This window comes from Conger conger, chromosome 2 (assembly GCF_963514075.1).
Source record: "Conger conger chromosome 2, fConCon1.1, whole genome shotgun sequence".
Classification (NCBI taxonomy): domain Eukaryota; kingdom Metazoa; phylum Chordata; class Actinopteri; order Anguilliformes; family Congridae; genus Conger; species Conger conger.
In genome coordinates, this window is record NC_083761.1 from 57,907,411 (window position 1) to 57,924,911 (window position 17,501).

Genomic DNA, 17,501 nt, shown 5'->3' on the forward strand with positions numbered 1-17,501 from the left:
AACAAGCTGGGATGTCTTTCTCCGGTCAGCATTTAAAGATGGCATTGCAAAGGGGTGCCATTGTCAGCGGTACCAGCTCAGTGCCTGGGTGAGGTTAGCATAAGCCCCGAACAGAAGTGCCAGTGTCTCTGGACCATTGTGCTCCCTGTGTTCAGTCCCCTGTGTCGTCTGCCAAGAGCTGCTCTTCAAGTGCCTCATTCATTAAAAATCTCCACTCCGTTGGGCATCTTCCTGTGCTACATGGATTCACAACAACAAACAGTCAGCCTGTAGGCCACCATTATGCAAGTGCTGGCACCTTCCTTCCCCTGACAACCAGGGATCAGTCCATGACCCTCTGGGCTCTCCAAATCATCCCGAAGCCCAACTCAATCCTCCTTCCTTTTTATTCTCCTTCCACAATTTCCAAGTCACATCCTCCTGCTCTGCACTCAAGCTCACTCCAGCACACAGTTTTAAAGCTTTATTTTACTCAAAGACCAACATGGCTCAGGCAGTAAGAGCAGTCGCCTGGCAGTCGGAGGGTTGCTGGTTCGATCCCCCGCCCGGGCTGTGTCGAAGTGTCCCTGAGCAAGACACCTAACCCCCAAAAATGCTGGTCGGCGCCTTGCATGGCAGCCAATTGCCGTCGGTGTGTGAGTGTGTGTATGAATGGGTGAATGAGAAGCATCAATTGTACAGCGCTTTGGATAAAGGGGCTATATAAATGCCAACCATTTACCATGTCTTATAATCCCCACCACCCCAATTTCTTTTTCACCCTCAAAAAAACAAGGAGGTGTAACCTCACAAATTCCTGGCTGATGGGGCATATGATATGTGGACACACTGAACATGAAACTGTACTAACAGAAAACTACAAAGAGAACAACATGACAGTTAGACATGTTCATGATCACATTTTTCGAGGAGCAAGGGTGAAGCTAAATTACACGCCTTCTGACCTTCTTACCCAACAGTCACAGAAGTTCAGGCTAGTTCCAGTAAATGTGGGCAGGTGACCCACGCTGGTGGCAGAGGGCAAATCAAAGGTCACTCTCCCTAAACTTACCACCTCAGTTGATGAGAATGCCTGGAGACCGCCCATCTTCCTCCGTGATATTCTTCAGATTCCTCTCCGCTTCATCTACAGACCTTCAGGAAAACATAGGTAAGAATCAGTCTCCTGTGGGCCCCTCACAGAGACAAATACAAAAACATCAGGGGCAAACACTGGTGACAAATGATTGTCCAATGCCACTGAATATAATGCTCCACACACCACTACATACAGAAGCTGCGTCCTGTATATGCCAAGTTTCTGTTTTTTGGAATACATTTTTAGGAGTTCCCTTCCCAATAGTAAAAAGGCTGCCTGATGGCTGCAGCATTGTCACAGAACACATATGGCCAGCAGTCCTACACTCCACCAGCTGAGATGTGCAGCCATTGAGCTACAAGACTGCTTCTGGTACAGCTGGCACAGGCAGACTGCAGATGCCGGACCTGTCAGAACAACTGCTGGTGTGAAATAAGGTGCGGAATACCATACTGAAATAAACCGGAGTGAAGTTGTAGCCAGTTACGTGCAGCTCTGTGGGGCTGCAAGGCACAGTGAAGTGGTCAAGATCCAATTACAGACCACAGGGAATATCACTCTAGTGTTAGCTGGCGACACGTCCAAACAAACCTCAACCAGGTATTTTGATGTGTAAAAACAGTTACCATAATGTCTTAAAATTTAAAAAATATATTTTTTAGACATTTCTGTTGTCATATTGTGCTGATATGCAGAGCTACTGTAAACAGCTCCACGTGAAAACGCACAGACGGTCATCTATATGAATGGCATTTTAGTGGATTGTGACCGTTCCAAAAGCTGCAAATACTGTGCAATTAAACAGAAGGCAATTAGTTGCTGCAAAAACAAAAATATCCACAACGCCAGCACTTCTACTGAATCTAATGAAGCCTTTGGACTTTATTAACAGTAGTGAGACAAAAGGGGAGGCTGCTTCTCTTTCAGAACGGCAGCACCAGTACAGTCCTGCTCTCGGATGCTAATTGAGATGACCCATTCTTCCCCCTCTTCCAGCTCTGCTGACCTAGATTACTGCACGAACAAAGACTGCAGGCTTTCTTCTGGGGCCCGAGCGAAATGGAAGTTTCCGGGAAGCCTTCTGGAGACTTAAAAAGAACGAAGGATGGAAAAAAACGGGGCTCGGAAATGGAGTCTTCCCTGTTGGGATCAGGGGAGCGGCCTATTCTCCATGTTTACACCGTTTAAGGCATAGTGCAAGCTCAAGAGGTGTCAACTCATTTAGCCAACATTGACCATCTGCTGGAATACAGCAGATCTCCTTAGATACTCACAGCTATTAGTCAGATATACTGGTCTGGTTATTTGATGTTTGAGACAGCAACAGAGCAGAGGGATTTTTAATGACACTGCACATTTATTGAAAAAACTTGGCTTTAGGATGTACATACTTTTTGCCATTGTTTCTAAATCCCTCCATTTTCCTCTGTTGTCCCTGGGTGTGGACCGTCTCCGCTCACTCTCCCTCCCTCCCTCCCTCCCTCTCCCTCTCTCCGTCTCTCCCTCCCCTCCACCCTCTCTCTCCCCACTCTAGCAGCAGGATTTATATCAGCTGTAGAGGCCAATGTGAGGGGGAGTCAGGAAAGTCTACAGCAAGAAATATGACTACAAACAGGGGCTCTAACAAACTACTCTTTGTAATGGGGTACTGCATAAACAACAGGCACTTCCTGCTGAATGAGAGCGCATCCCAACAGTTAATACAAAAATGAACATTGATGCTAGTTTACGTAATAGTTTATGGATTTATGTACAGGATTTTGACATAAAGACATAAAAATAAGTCAATTCACCACACAAAAAAGTGACAGATCAGAAATACACCTGCCCATTGTGACAGAATGAATAAGGACTGAGGAAAAAATAACCTCCCTAGAGATGCAATAGTTTCACAGTTTTCACCTCAGGCTACAGGAGACTCACGTTAAGAAGTCTTTGACGTCTTCGACGGTGATGTCGCCGGTGGTGTCGAGTGTGATGTCAGCACTGCTGTTGGGCGAGTCCAGGGCAGGGGAGGAGAGAGCAGCTTGGATCTCTTCTAAAACTCCTGTGGATGAGAGACGGTGTGAGCAGGACAGGGCAAACACTGCAAACAAATACAGCAAGACTACAGGGTAGGAACGGCCAGCAAGACCTAGTGGAGTGAAAAGTATTTAGACAATACTCAAGCGTTAGATATAAATATCAATGAAATTAGTCTGTTGGAAGGCTTTAAAGAAAACATTAGAATATGAACAACTGAACTGAAACCATTTTCATGCCCCGCCCCCCCTTTTCCCTTCTGTGACCATTGTTTACAATTATTCCTCAGATATTATATTATATTATACTTAAGTTGGGCAGGCTACTCTTAATCTTAGAATTATTAAATATGTGGCTGAACATGGAGCCTCCAATGAGATGTGCAATGGTGAAATCACTCAGACTGTAAAGCAGGGGTGTCCAATCTTATCCAGAAAGGGCCAGTGTGTGTGCAGGTTGTTGTTTTAGCACAGGACTAAGACAGCTGATTCTACTCATTAAAGTCTTGATTAAAAACCACAATTAGTTCATTAGTATAATCAGGTGTGCTACTGCTGGGTTAAAAGAAAAACCTGCACCCACGCTGGCCCTTTTAGGATAAGATTGGACAGCACTGCTGTAAAGAGTGGGCTAATGAGTATAGCCAGCCCCAGTCTCAGACAGGCTCAGCTGTGGATACATTCAATCACAACACTAAGAGTGACAGCAGTATTCCAGTCACACAGCTCCTTCCTGTCACCTAATGACAGGCAGGGGGAGAAAGATTTGGGACTTCTCACATTCACAGGCACCTGCTGAACCTTTCATCAATGTACTGTACAAAAGGAGTTTCTCATTATACAGGGAACATGGAGGTAAAAACAAATACAGATGTGAATACAGATGCTGTGCTTGGTGGCCTTAGAACCATAATAAAGCCATAGCCACAACACTGGACAAATCCCCTTTCAAATTAGATGACAATATCACCAAAGATTAGCATTCTGCATTGCTTTTTCAAAACTATATCTATATCTATATAAAACTCTATTTTCAAAGATATCCTTCACATCCCCATAGACATCACCTGAATATCGTCTCTGGGGATGCTCTGCTAGGACTGCACTGCAGCTCCTGCTTGTTTCTGGGGCTAGTTGCCTAAAGTTCTTTTCAACATTCGATACATACTCAATTGGATTCAAATCGGGTGAATGTTCCAGTTTTTGGCTATGAAAAAACTCATTTGCTGTTTTAGCAGTATGTTCGAGATCATCGCCTTGCTGTAGGATGAAGCGCTGAGTTTGGAAGCATTCGCTTGATCAGGAGCAGATCAGATGCTTCAGTACACTTCAGAACTAATTCTGCTGCTGCATCAGCAGTTGCATCAATGAAGACACGTGAGGCAGTACCTGAGGCAGTCATGCATGCCCAAAACGTAACACACCCACCAGCTTGTTTCACATGGGGGAGGGGGTCATTTTTTCCTTTGCAAGAGCAAAGTGTGGAGGAACAATCACTCAAAACTAGACTATACCAGATAAAATTGTGGAGTATCAAGCCAAACCACCAAAAAAACATATTGTCCCAAACATTATGGAGCTTACTGTAAAACAAGGTCAGTAATGCTTGTGTGTTAACGGGCCTGATGGAATAGATGGGCCCTGAGGTCTGGTATTAAATTCAACTGTGTCTAGCAGCTCCACAGGGCGAAGCACAAGTTGATTAGCATTCCTGAGGGAAAGGAGGGTTTCATTTGGCTGGCATGACAGCATCTCTTGGCACACTAGAGATCCCTACTGGATCACTGAAAGTCTGCCTGCTGAGCTTCACATGCATCTTCCTGCAAATCATTCCTGTGTGAGCCTGATTTACTGTGTGGCAAGAAGCAGGACTGATATCACATTTCTGATAGACATCACTATTACTGGTAGAGAGCGGTCACTTCAAATAACTGAATATTGATTGGCTGTACATAAACTCTATGAAAGACCAATGTGTTTCTCAACCTCAAAGTGCTTCACATTGAGTTTTATTTTGTATTTTTGTTGTTGTTGTTGCTAATTTCAGTTTTAGATCTAAAAGCATTCATTTGGTCCAGATACGTAGCTTTTGTTTGGGATGGTGGATTCTTTAGATATTTCGAGATGTATGTAGAGATGATATGTCCCAGAGGTTGTACATATGCATGTTACTTGATTATTCTTAAAAATATGCAAGAAAGTATTTTCCAATTAAGTCCATTTCCTGTGGCACAAATTCTGCAGAAGCAGGTTATAATGTGGTTTTTCTGTGGGCCAATAATAGTTTTAGATTGCTTCATAGAGCATTCTGGGGATGGAGGCAACAAGAGGGAAGAAAAAAATAAGTAAATTTCTATAATAATATCAGGGCTGAACGACTACCATCTGTAGATAATTTGAAGAGGGATTGCTATACAAATAAAGTGGTAATTAATTTGTTTATTCTTAACAGGGTACATCATCTATACACATCAGAGCATGAACAAATGTGCATTTAGATGTCACAATACAGCTGGTTTGCTGGTTCAGTGTCACACATCTAATATATCGTAAAGAACTAAAATATTTAATTTTATGGCTGGTAACGATGTAGTATTTGACCTTTGGGTTACTTTTTGAGATATTAAATCATATTTTGTGGCCAGATAAGATTACTGGTCCAACTCTCTCCTTAGCATACATTGGCAGGCTGCCTAATTTAAGCAACATTAAAAACATTAAAACCCCTTGATATCCGCAATTACGTTTGGCAGAAAAAGCAAGGTAATTGTGTAATTCATGTTATTTTTTAAATACTTTTCTGGTTTGAGATTCCAAAATGTAATGCAAATAGCACTTGTAAAAAGAAAATTAAAATAAAATTTGTACAGGATATGACACCACTGCAAATGCACATTTTTTAAAAAATAAAATAAAAAAATTGCTCAGAATAATTCACTCAAAACGCATAATTAATCAGACAAATGTAATGGGTTTGTCTAATTAAATTTGATACTGAAAAATAAAAAAGGTATCATGGAACGCATGGAGAGTTTAAAGAGCTCCACAGGTCAAGCAGATAAAAGTCCATTAGAACTGGCCAAGGTTTCAAATGAGATCGGTTTGGTCACTAGCCAAGTATGAAAGTTTATGGTGCAGGCTGTATACATGGTGCGCATTTCATTTGACAATGATATGCCCACTGGAAGACAGAGACCACAGAGAGTAGTCCGCAAATCTCATTAGCAGTCACTCCAGATATCACAACACAATGGCCATGAGTCATTGTGATGAGGGCGACAATGAGCCACAGAGCACACTGGGGAAAATGCAACACCGTCCATAAGCGAAACACAGCCTCCCGATGAAAGATTCAAAGGAGAAACCCCATTAGAAGAACTCAGCTGCACGCTCAGGAAACAATGCCCTTTCAGATCTCCGGACCGAATCAACTGAAAAGACACACAGAGCACTCTGGAAAGTGGGTGACTGCCACGGGTGGCAGGGATCGACAGGGCACCTCAAAAGCTGCACATCCACCCTCCAAGAAAATATTATTAAAATATATTACTTGAATGAAGGGGAAATACATAATGAGGTTTTAAAGCCCACACAGCTTTCATAGTTACTGAGGACTGAATATGATAAGATTTAGCCTTGTATCACCCTCAGAGGCCAGCGCTAATGCCCCTCACCCCCATAACATCACTCCATACAATATGGCTACCAGGGAGGATGAGTGCTTTGGCCTCAGAGTTTGAATACATACTACGGTCTGTCAGGAGCGTGTTTTACATTACCTTCCTCCTTGCCCTTCTGCCTGGAATAACAATCATTATGCACACAGTATACATGATAGGAGTGTCTGCCTGGCAGAGTGATATCCAGGTCATGATAGCACAGGCTAGTCTGTCAGGTGGGTAAAGTATGAAGGCATAATCCATATGTTAAGCATTTTACAATGGATTACAATAATAATTTAACAGGGCATTTGCAAACTACTCTCAACTGGCATGTTGTGTTTATTTTGGATCTAAATGGCTTGAAATTTCAATCAAAACAAGTGCACAAGGCTAAGAAAATCGAGAGCAGAGACTAGAACTTTGTTGCTCACTATAGGTCAGCTCCCACTTTTCTACGGGGAGTAAAAAGTTTTCACAAAGTGGAATTTTCCCTCATGAATCTTTAATGGAAGTTTTATTATTAGGGCTGACTGGGGAGAAGGTCTGAGGGGTGTTGCCATGGACACTCCTGAGAGACTCCTGGGCGATTCATCTTCCCTGATTAAAAGAGGAGCTGAGAAGTAACGGGAGCTGCTTAAATCCAGGAGGGGAAAAAAAGCTGAAAAATCAATATTCAAGCAGGACCCAGGAGACAGGGGTCTTAAACCTAACCCGGGATGTTTACCTCAGCTGCTGCAAGAGTTATAGGCGCAGGACCCAGCATTAGTTCAAACAACCCACCCTGTCATGTTGCTATGGGAATCCCGACCAAAACTGCCTGGAGTGGTGGGGAAACTTAAACAGTCAAACAACCGCTAGACAATTTGAACTAGTTTTCTACAGAGATGCACAGAGCCTGCTTCCTACAGAACAAAAAGCTCTGTAGCAGGATAGCACAGTAAGAGCTGTGCAGCGCATAGCATCCGCAAATTCATTAGCCGTTTACTGAATCACAGCTTCCCAGGAAAAAACATGCATTTTATTTGGAGCCTAAAACAGCTTTATTTTTGTATTGCAGGTTAACAGAAGACACAATGAAGCTTTAGAGAGCAACAGAAGGGCAAAAGTAACATGTTGTTGCTGTTAGAAATAACAGTCAAGTATAGCTTGCTTGGATGGTACGCATCATATTTGCTGATACACCTATTGTGGTCTAGGGAAATACAACAAAGCAGAATGTGTTTTTCTTCCAGTACATATGTACCATAACCTTCTCCTATGCATAGAAAAATGTAAATCCTTACCTTCTGCTTCCCCGAGGGAATGGCTCTCTCCGGTGGACTGTATTTTGTGCGTACCGTTGGCCTGAATTGATGTAGTCGTGTTGCTGCAGGATTAAACAGTGACAGAACGTTACACTACAGATTCATCCGCAAAGCAGTCAAAGTCATTCTAAGGGTTAAGTTGTTTTTGGCACAACAATGTGATTTGTTTGACAAACTTGGTTCTAGTACAGCAAGCATGTCAATCCCTGAAATAAAACGTCAACATGCACTCGGTCGATATCAGGCCTTTACACACGGTTACACTTTTCCACCGACCCCATACGCTGCCAAAAGCATCCACCTCCATCACAACCGATATCTGTACAAGGGAAATTAAATGCTGAAAGGAGTCTGGTCTCCTAAGTTACAACACCCCCCCCCCGAGAATACTTGACCCCAACTGTCACCCCATTCCTCTCCTCCTCCGTGGAGTGGAGTTTAAATATTTGAGATTCCCTCTGGTTGTAATCAGTGTGCTGGTGTAAAGTAGAGGGAACAGAACTCAGTCCTCAGTGGTGTGCAGTGTTGCTCAGAGCATTGTGTGCTATTCTCTCTGGAGCGTGCTCAGAATAATAAACCCGCATAAGTCCATGCGCACCAGGAGGCTGCCTGTGTATCGCATCTCCCAGTTGGTCAGTAGAATACAAAACGGGACCAGTATTTATGGGCCAATAAAAAAAGGCGTATGGAGCAGTCGCTTTTTGATTGGGAGAAGCTCAAGATAGATTTTTGCTTTCCAGGACAACCATTTATTTGGTTATATTGTGTTTTCAACAGTGAGGCATGTTTTCACACAGCCAGTACTTACAGCAGCTAAACAAGAAGCAAAATGAAATCAGAGTTTGTCCGTGTCAGCACGAAAACGCCCGCTGAAATGCAGGCCGCACATCATTGGGCCCATAAACCAGACTGTCATTTCTAAAGGCGACGGGGTAGAGAAACATTAAGGCGGTCTTTGTCTTGTTATTGCTGGTTTCAGATAAACAGGGAAAGATTACTTCAAGACTGCAGCGTTAATGGAATGTGCTGTTCACTCCCTCCCTCCTCCTCAGCACGGGAGTCATCTCACACCCAACGCAGAGGAGCTGTTAATAAGAATTTCCGCACTGCAGAGTAATAAAACCATCTCTGCCTACAGTGAACTCAAGTTCAAATGGAAGTCTTACTAAACCTGGTCAGCACCACTCAAAACAAACAAATTAAAAACCTTACATAGATAAGAAGAGCCTAAATGTTCCCAAAAGTCAAACCAAATCCTAAAAGGAATACACAAGGAATAGAATCATGTGGTTTTACAAATTATCAAGCTGCATGGTTTGTTTCTTTACAAAGTGCTGCAGTTTTGCTCAGCTTTTGACTGACAGAGCTGTACATTATTTACATTTCAGTCCCAAAGGATCTACTCTGAAGGATATAATGCTGACAAGATACCACTGACCACCTCTACAAGTGCCTTACAAGCAGCTATTGGGATTTCTTTCAAAAATATTGAGTTGTACGTCAAAACACATCAGGTTTTATTCTAGGACTTCCAGTTCAGTAACGGTTGATAGGTTTGCAATAGAGTATGTGTGACAATGATCACCGTGCTAAGATCACTGATACTGAGGGTACAGTATTGAATAGCGTAGAACCAAACGGATGAGTTTCTGCGGTCAGGTGCGGTCCCGTCAGCGCGGTTACCTGAGAGCTGTGTGGTTATGAGGCCGGTCCATGTCCACGGAGCACAGGGGCTCGGTGATGACCCGCGCTGACAGGGAGAAGCGTTCAAACTCCGAGGGGGAGATCAGGTAGAACCCTAATGGAGAGAACCAACACGACAATCCTGTAACTACCACACACATGCAGACAAACGCACACCCCGTTCATCTCATTCATAGTTATGAAGAAAGGTCACAGAGTGAGAAGCTCCAAACCTTATTTGTAGCCACTTTACAACACAATAGTCCTCTTTTGTACTTTCAGTTTTGCAATTCGGTAAAAACGTTTTAATTGCCGTTGCAATTTTAAGGATTCATACTCAGCAGTATGCCAATTATTACATAAACACTGCAAGTCTGCAGTCCAATATTACTGGATTTGTTTATAATTCAAATGTGATTGCTTGAGTACCAGAAACAAATCCTCCTTTTGGCACAACCCTCAGAGATCAGCGGAGCACAGAACTCTAAAGTATCTCTGACATTTTATTTTCACAGGACACTCTACATCAGGGGTTCTCAAACTCAGTCCCAGGGCACCCCAGAGTGTGCCGGATTTTGTTCCAACCACAACTGCAACTCCCAAGTTGTAAAAAGCTGTTAATTGTTCTCAGACCCTTTCAGTGTCAACCCAGGGATGATTTATCTTGCACTTTGCACTACTTGCAAAACCACACCGATGACTGGGGAAGGGGGAAGGAGGCAGGCCTCCCAAACGGGTGGAAAAAGGAGCCAGCATGAGAGGAGCCATTAGAGCTGGCTTTGAGAGGAGGTCCGTACTCACCCTGCCCAGTTTTGGTGAAGACGCAGGACGCGATGCCGCTGATGTCCTCCTTGCGGATGCAGTCATAGCGGACCTGCGGCCGGAGGGCCGGGACGCTGAACACGTGGATGTCGCCCAGGTTGGTGAGGCAGACCAGGCCGTTCTCGCTGTACTCCTCTGCCGACACGCTGCCGAAGCTCGCCAGCGCCACCTTGCGCACCCGGCAGCCCTCGTGGGCCGTCAGCTTGAACTTCGTCTTGGCACTGACTTTGGGTAGTGTGAACACCTGTGGGTGGGTCAGGGGGACACACGCTTATTTAGATGGATAGAGAGATATATTATTACATTCATATAGCTCTTTTGTAGACACTCAAAGCACTTACAATGATGAAGGGGAAACTGAACCCCTCAACCCCCACCAATGTGCAGCACCCACCTGGGTGATGCATGGCAGCCATTTTGCGTCAGAACACTCACTAAACACCAGTTGAAGTTGAGGGGGAGAGAACAATGTATTTTGGCCAATTGAATCAGGGGATGATTAAGTGGCAGGTTGAAAGAGCCAGGTTTGGAATTCAGGCAGCACACCAGGGAACCCCCAAACTCTTTGCGAAGAGTGTCATGGGATCGTTAATGACCACAGTGAGACAGGACCTCAGACCTTGGTCTCCTACAGCACAGAGTCCTCATTATCGTGCGGGGGCGTTGAGGGTAATTCCACCAGAGGGAAGTCCCCTACTGGCCCACCAACACCACTTCCAGCAGCAACTTGGCTTTCCCATCCAAGTACTAACCAAGCCCACAGTCGCTTAGCTTCAGCCATTTGACAGTAGCAGGGTGCATTGGTATGGCTGCGGGCTATTTGAAGTCTACAGCATGCTTTGCCTTTCATAGGAAACGTGGGGAATGTGAACTGGCGAAAAAATAAGTCAATCACAAATCTCAAGTATTTTAGGCTTATATTTAGACTTCAAATCTTACTGCTATTACGGTCTGGCTAAATACGACAAAACTATTGCCAATGACGTGAGACTCATTTTAGGACTTGCCAATGGGGTACAGTAAAACATTTATTGAGTCAAACAGTACCTTAAAACAAGGTAATATTTTCTACTCATTCTCATTACAAGAGTAAAACACTTTTTTTTGCAGGGTGCACGTGGCGGTCACCTTGAACTGCTCCTCGGAGGCGATGAGGACGGAATGGCTTCCCTGCATGTCGGGGGCTTTGGCCAGGTCTCGCGACACCTCGTAGGGCTCGGGCAGCGGGTTGCCCCGGCCGTCCAGCACGGCGATGGACACCACGGGCGCCCGGTGCATGAGCTGGATCTCCTTCCCCAGCACGGCCTCAGCGCTCTGCTCTGAGAACTTCTCCTGGGAGGGCACCTCCAGGGCGTACGCGTACACGGAGCCCGAGTTGGTGCCCGCCCACATGGTGGGCCCGTGGTGAGAGCCTGTGTGCAAGCATACGACACACCGCCTCAATGTTTACATCACCCCGAAGGTGCATACTGAGACCAGCCTGCCTCAACAGACCGACGAAAGGCCCACGCGCTTCAGCGTTCCCTTCCAGGTTCCAGAAAACGCCCACAAAACTTTGGTGAGGAGCAGTGACGTAGGTTTTCAGAAGTCCCAAATTCTGCCCCCAGAGCCTAATTCCCCCTCCCGCTATACCTCCTGTGGTCAGCGCTCTGTGTTAACATTTAGCAATCATAATTACGAGAAAACATTCCTCAAATTGTTTCACAAACAGCAGTTAGACCCTAAAATATGTATACTTCTACCAAAAATAGTTTTACTTGAATCAGTATGGAACACAAATTGAAAAGCTCCAGGATGATTTGAAAATCTCAAACACAAAAAATGTGTGGGGGCCTTTTACAATTGTTGTGTAAATCTCTACTGTATTGTACAATGCGTGTTGTTTGTATTTCGATTTGTTTGACTGCAAAACAAATTTCCCCATGAGGCATAATAAAGCCTTCTACTACTACAAAAGTTTTTTTAAATAAATCACCCACATACTTCAATCCTCATCTAGCAGCCATTTTACAATTACAGCTTACTCTTCTGTACCATGTTCTATGTTCCTCCATGAAACACTGAGTCCTCATTCTTGCAGCATGACATCGACAGAGCCAGTCTGCTTCTTGTTCAGTTACAGTGCAGTGGTCTCGCATCCTTTCATTATTATTCAATACATACCATGGCTGATGAAATGAAAAAGCAGTGCTTTCGTGATGCCATTGCATTCGAGGAGAAAGCCAATGTGAACAATCTTTGCTAAAATGATTTCTTACAGACTGGTGTATGTAGCTTGTAAAACTAGTGCAATAAACGCAGACACATTGCAGTGCAGTGCACCGCTAATACGATAGCATGCCGATCTGTGTGGCTAAGATGGAAAGACCCAATTCTGTATATTTGGGACTGAACTCTTGTGTACCTTGAGCTTGGCTTTCTACTGCATAGTGTACAATGTACAGTGCATCGAGTAGTGGTTTAAATGTACCTAATTTATTGTTATTCTTATACACAGTTTGAGGTCAGGCTCTAGTCAAAAACAAAGCCATCTAACTGTAACTGTTGTCCTTAGCGGAAAGCCAGATCTCATCTATATAATTATATTCTACAGTATTTATTCCCAGAATGTTACTCCCAGAAGTGCAAGAACTACCTGTAATGTGTAGCTCATCAAGTTTAAACAATACTTCATTCAAGACAGTGTTTTGCAATGAAGCCACAAAACGCTTTCCACATTACTTTTCCCATGGAACATGAAACTAGAGAGCACTGGAGAAAAACTAACTTCACAGGGAGATATAACCTCCCATTGATCCCAAAACACCAGAGCTTTAGGAGTGTGTTCTGTATACTGGCTCATCCAGTTTTTGCTAAATTGAATCATAAAAATAATTTTTTGGCTACACAATTGTACAGGCAGCAGTGTGAACTGCCCAGAATGCAGGCAGTTTTCACACCAAGGCCTGAGACCCTCCCACACAGTCGGCTAGTGAGCCAGGAATGAGAAAATACACAAGGCTTCCAAAACTGAATTATAATAACTACCACATTGTTTAAAATTAGCAGAGAAGAGAATATAGTGCAGTATGTTTAGTCTGCAGTGGTGGTCTGGGGTTTGATTCGTTCATTGGCCCTTAAGTCCACAGGAGTAAAGCAGAGAGAGAACCCCTGCCAATGCTCGAGTCCACAAAAGGAACGCTCTGTGCCACAGCAAGTGTGCGGAAAAATAACTGCACCATATTCAAGTTCCACAGGCCGATATGATCAAAATCAATCCCAGTACAAAGCAAACCAAGGGTATCCATTGACACATACCCATTGAAGCATTCTGCTTTGGGCCTAGTTTGAATATGATGTGCCGTGAGATTATTATGAAAAATTCAAGATAGGTAAAACATACAGTAAGGCAAAGGACTACAGCTCTCTTCTAACCTTTATGTACACAGAGCATATATTTAAGCATATCTTTTCAACATAAAAATTACCAGTAAGTAATTAGAACCCCGTCATACTGTGTAATCTAAAGGAGACTGGATGGCGATTCGTGGTCTTACCGTCTCTAAGGTACGTGTCGGCGAAGCATAGACAGCGCACCACTCCAGAGAGAGAGTCGTCAGCGGAGCGGGGCTCGATCCGCCTCTGCACTGGCGCCATCTCCACATCATGAGGACCCGCCTGCTCTGCCAGCTGGGCATTGGCCTCCTGCACCTGACAGAGAAGACCGGCATCACCCTCATACCCTGCCAAAACAGCTCTTCTTCAGCTCTCTGAAACCAAATACTTATCATACAAATACAGTGGGAGCAATAATTATTTGATCCCTTGCTGATTTTGCAGGATTGCCCACTTACAAAGAATGGAACTGTGTAGAATTTTAATCATAGGTACATTGAGAGACAGAATATCACAAAATAATCCACAATAACAACATCATATACATTTTATATCATATTTTCACATGAAATAAGTATTTGATCCATAGAACAATAGGACTTAATACTTGGTGGAGAAACCTTTGTTGGCAAGCACAGAGGTCAGACGTTTGTTGTAGTTCTTCACCAGGTTTGCACAGATCTTGGGAGGGATTTTGGTCCACTCCTCTTTGCAGATCCTCTCCAAATCCTTAAGGTTCCGAGGCTGTCGCTTGGCAACTCGAAGCTTCAGCTCCCTCCACAGATTTGATGGGATTTAGGTCTGGAGACTGGCTAGGACACTCCAGGACCCTAATATGCTTCTTTTTGAGCCACTCCTTTGTTGCCTTGGCCATATGTTTTGGGTCATTGTCATGTTGGAAGACCCATCCACGACCCATTTTCAGTGCTCTCACTGAGGGAAGGGGGTTGTCGCCCCAAATTTCCTGGTACATGGCCCCATTCATCCTCCCCTCGATACGGTGAAGTCGTCCTGTCCCCTTAGCTGAGAAACACCCCCAAAGCATAAGGTTTCCACCTCCATGCTTCACAGTGGGGATGGTGTTATTGGGGTTGTTCTCAGCATTTCTCTTCCTCCAAACACGGCGAGTTGAGTTGATGCCAAATAGCTCTATTTTGGTCTCATCTGACCACATCACCATTTACATTACATTACATTATTGGCATTTGGCAGACGCTCTTATCCAGAGCGACGTACAACAAAGTGCATACCCATAACCAGGGATAAGTTCGCTGAAAGACCCTAGAGGTAAGTACAATTTCAACTGCTACCTGTACAACAAAGATAAGGACAAGGGGCTCTTTTTTTTTCTTTTTTTTCTCCCATCTCCCAAGCCTCCTCTGGATCATCCAGGTGTTCTTTGGCAAACTTCAGACGGGCCTGTACATGTGCCTTTTTCAGCAGAGGAACCTTGTGCGCGCAGCAGGATTTTAATCCTTCACGGTGTAGTGTGTTACTGATGGTTCTCTTCGTGACTGTGGTCCCAACTGCCTTCAGGTCATTAACAAGCTCCTCCTGTGTAGTACTGGGCTGATCCCCTGACCTTTCTCATGATCATTGATATCCCACGAGGCGAGATCTTGTGTGGAGCCCCAGACCGAGGGAGATTGGCGGTGACTTTGTGTTTCTTCCATTTTCTAATAACTGCTCCAACAGTTGTTAACTTCTCACCAAGCTGCTTACTTATTTTCTTGTAGCCCATCCCAGCATTGTGCAGGTCTACAATTTTGTCCCTGATGTCCTTAGACAGCTCCTTTGTCTTGCCCATGGTGGAAACGTTGGAATCTGATTGATTGTGTGGACAGGCGTCTTTCATACAGCTACATAATGATGCAACGAGTTGACACAGGTTTTTTGGGTAATGAGTTGAGATTAGGAGTGCTTCTTAATGGAAAACTAACTGGTCTGTGGGAGCCAGAATTATTGCTGATTGGTAGGGGATCAAATACTTATTTCATGCAAAAATACGATAATAAATTTATAAAATTTATATGATGTTGTTATTGGGATTATTTTGTGATATTCTGTCTCTCAATGTTAAAATGTACCTATGATTAAAATTCTACACAGTTCCATTCTTTGTAAGTGGGCAAACCTGCAAAATCAGCAAGGGATCAAATAATTATTTTTTTGATACAAAGTTTTGATACAAAGAACTGTGCAAGTGTAAAATGGAAGGCTGTATTTGGCATCTAAATGGAACCCTTCCTACGGTACTGGAAACTCACTTTGCTGGTTGGACTGTTCACCACTACTCGCTTCTTGCCAGAAACTCTGCTCTTCCGGATTCTTCTGAAGGACTGGCGCAGAGACTTCTTCAATGACTTGACCCTTGACAGGGGCCCTTCCATGGCCAGCGAGTCATTGGGGTGCAGTGTGCATCTGGAACAAGTCAGCAAAGCACAACACAACACCCAGTCAGCCTAATACTGCCCTCAACCATACATTATAGTACTCACAACTTTGATACAGGTTGTAATGAGCTATACTGTGTGCTCAAAACGGGAAATGTATGTCTTTCTTTTTAACACCAATACAATTTGTCAGAGATAAATATTTTCACAAGTACTTCTTTCAAAAAACATATGATCCACATGAACCACAAATAATTATTTTTTAAAAAATCAACAAAACCATATGTACATGCTACTTTTTAAATTAACCTTCTTAGGGAACTAGCTTGGCTTCCTGTTTCACTGGGATGTAAAAATAGAGGACACTAATATGTCATGTTGAAACTCTCCACACCGGCCACAACACAAAACTTAAAATTAAAAGTTCAAGATCTATTTTGTAGGTAGTTCAATGGTTATCCCAAACAAAACAGGCCACCATATCTCAGCAAACATTTTAAAATAAATTACAGTGGGCGCAGCAACTGTTGGTTAGCTGGCGTCGGAAAAATTATATAAGAAATCACAGAACAAAGACAACACCGGGCGTTAGGATGGTGTCTGTGGCCCCTGAATTGCTGTATTTGTAACAGTCTCCTGACATTTGGAGGAACAGCCCTGTTTAAGGGCCACAGACACCATCTCTATGCTTACATACAAGGAAGGGTTTCCAAAAAAAAAAAAAACCTCTATTGAGGGCAATCAACAAAAATATGCATCAGGAGTTTGCCAAATGACACTGGAACCTCAATTGGAACCGGGCGTTATGATGAGGAGACAAATTTAGCTTTTTTGTCACACACCAGCTGTGGGTTTGGCTTCTGAAGGATTGCTGAAAAGAATGCCATACCTACTGTATTGTAAAATATAGCAGTGGATCGTTGATGTCCATTGTTTTTTTTAGTTTTTTTTTTTTACAACTACTAGTATAGGGCTCTTGTTAAAACTATATGGAATAATGAACCCCAGCAAGAGTATTTTGGCCAGAAACCTGGTTTCCTCCACCAGGAAGCTAAAACTTAAATGCAAATGGACCTTTCAAGCAAGACAATGATCCCCAGCATATCTAGAAAGCAAACCGTAAAATGGCTGGCTGACCACAAAATTGCGGTTTTGCAAAGGCC

General features: G+C 43.6%; 1 protein-coding gene across 1 annotated transcript in view; it reads right to left on the reverse strand.

Moving 5' to 3' along the window:
• The window catches only part of llgl1 (LLGL scribble cell polarity complex component 1), a 59,545-nt gene that overhangs the window by 3,138 nt on the left and 38,906 nt on the right, over positions 1 to 17,501 (reverse strand). Inside the window, exons 15-22 of the mRNA XM_061232626.1 lie at positions 16,213 to 16,366; positions 14,107 to 14,260; positions 11,699 to 11,982; positions 10,550 to 10,814; positions 9,749 to 9,863; positions 8,045 to 8,127; positions 3,002 to 3,125; positions 1,052 to 1,134 (exon numbers count right to left, since the gene is read on the reverse strand). Coding sequence (XP_061088610.1) covers positions 1,056 to 1,134; positions 3,002 to 3,125; positions 8,045 to 8,127; positions 9,749 to 9,863; positions 10,550 to 10,814; positions 11,699 to 11,982; positions 14,107 to 14,260; positions 16,213 to 16,366 — 1,258 coding nt within the window. The 3' untranslated portion in view covers positions 1,052 to 1,055. The remainder of the gene's footprint in view (positions 1 to 1,051; positions 1,135 to 3,001; positions 3,126 to 8,044; positions 8,128 to 9,748; positions 9,864 to 10,549; positions 10,815 to 11,698; positions 11,983 to 14,106; positions 14,261 to 16,212; positions 16,367 to 17,501) is intronic.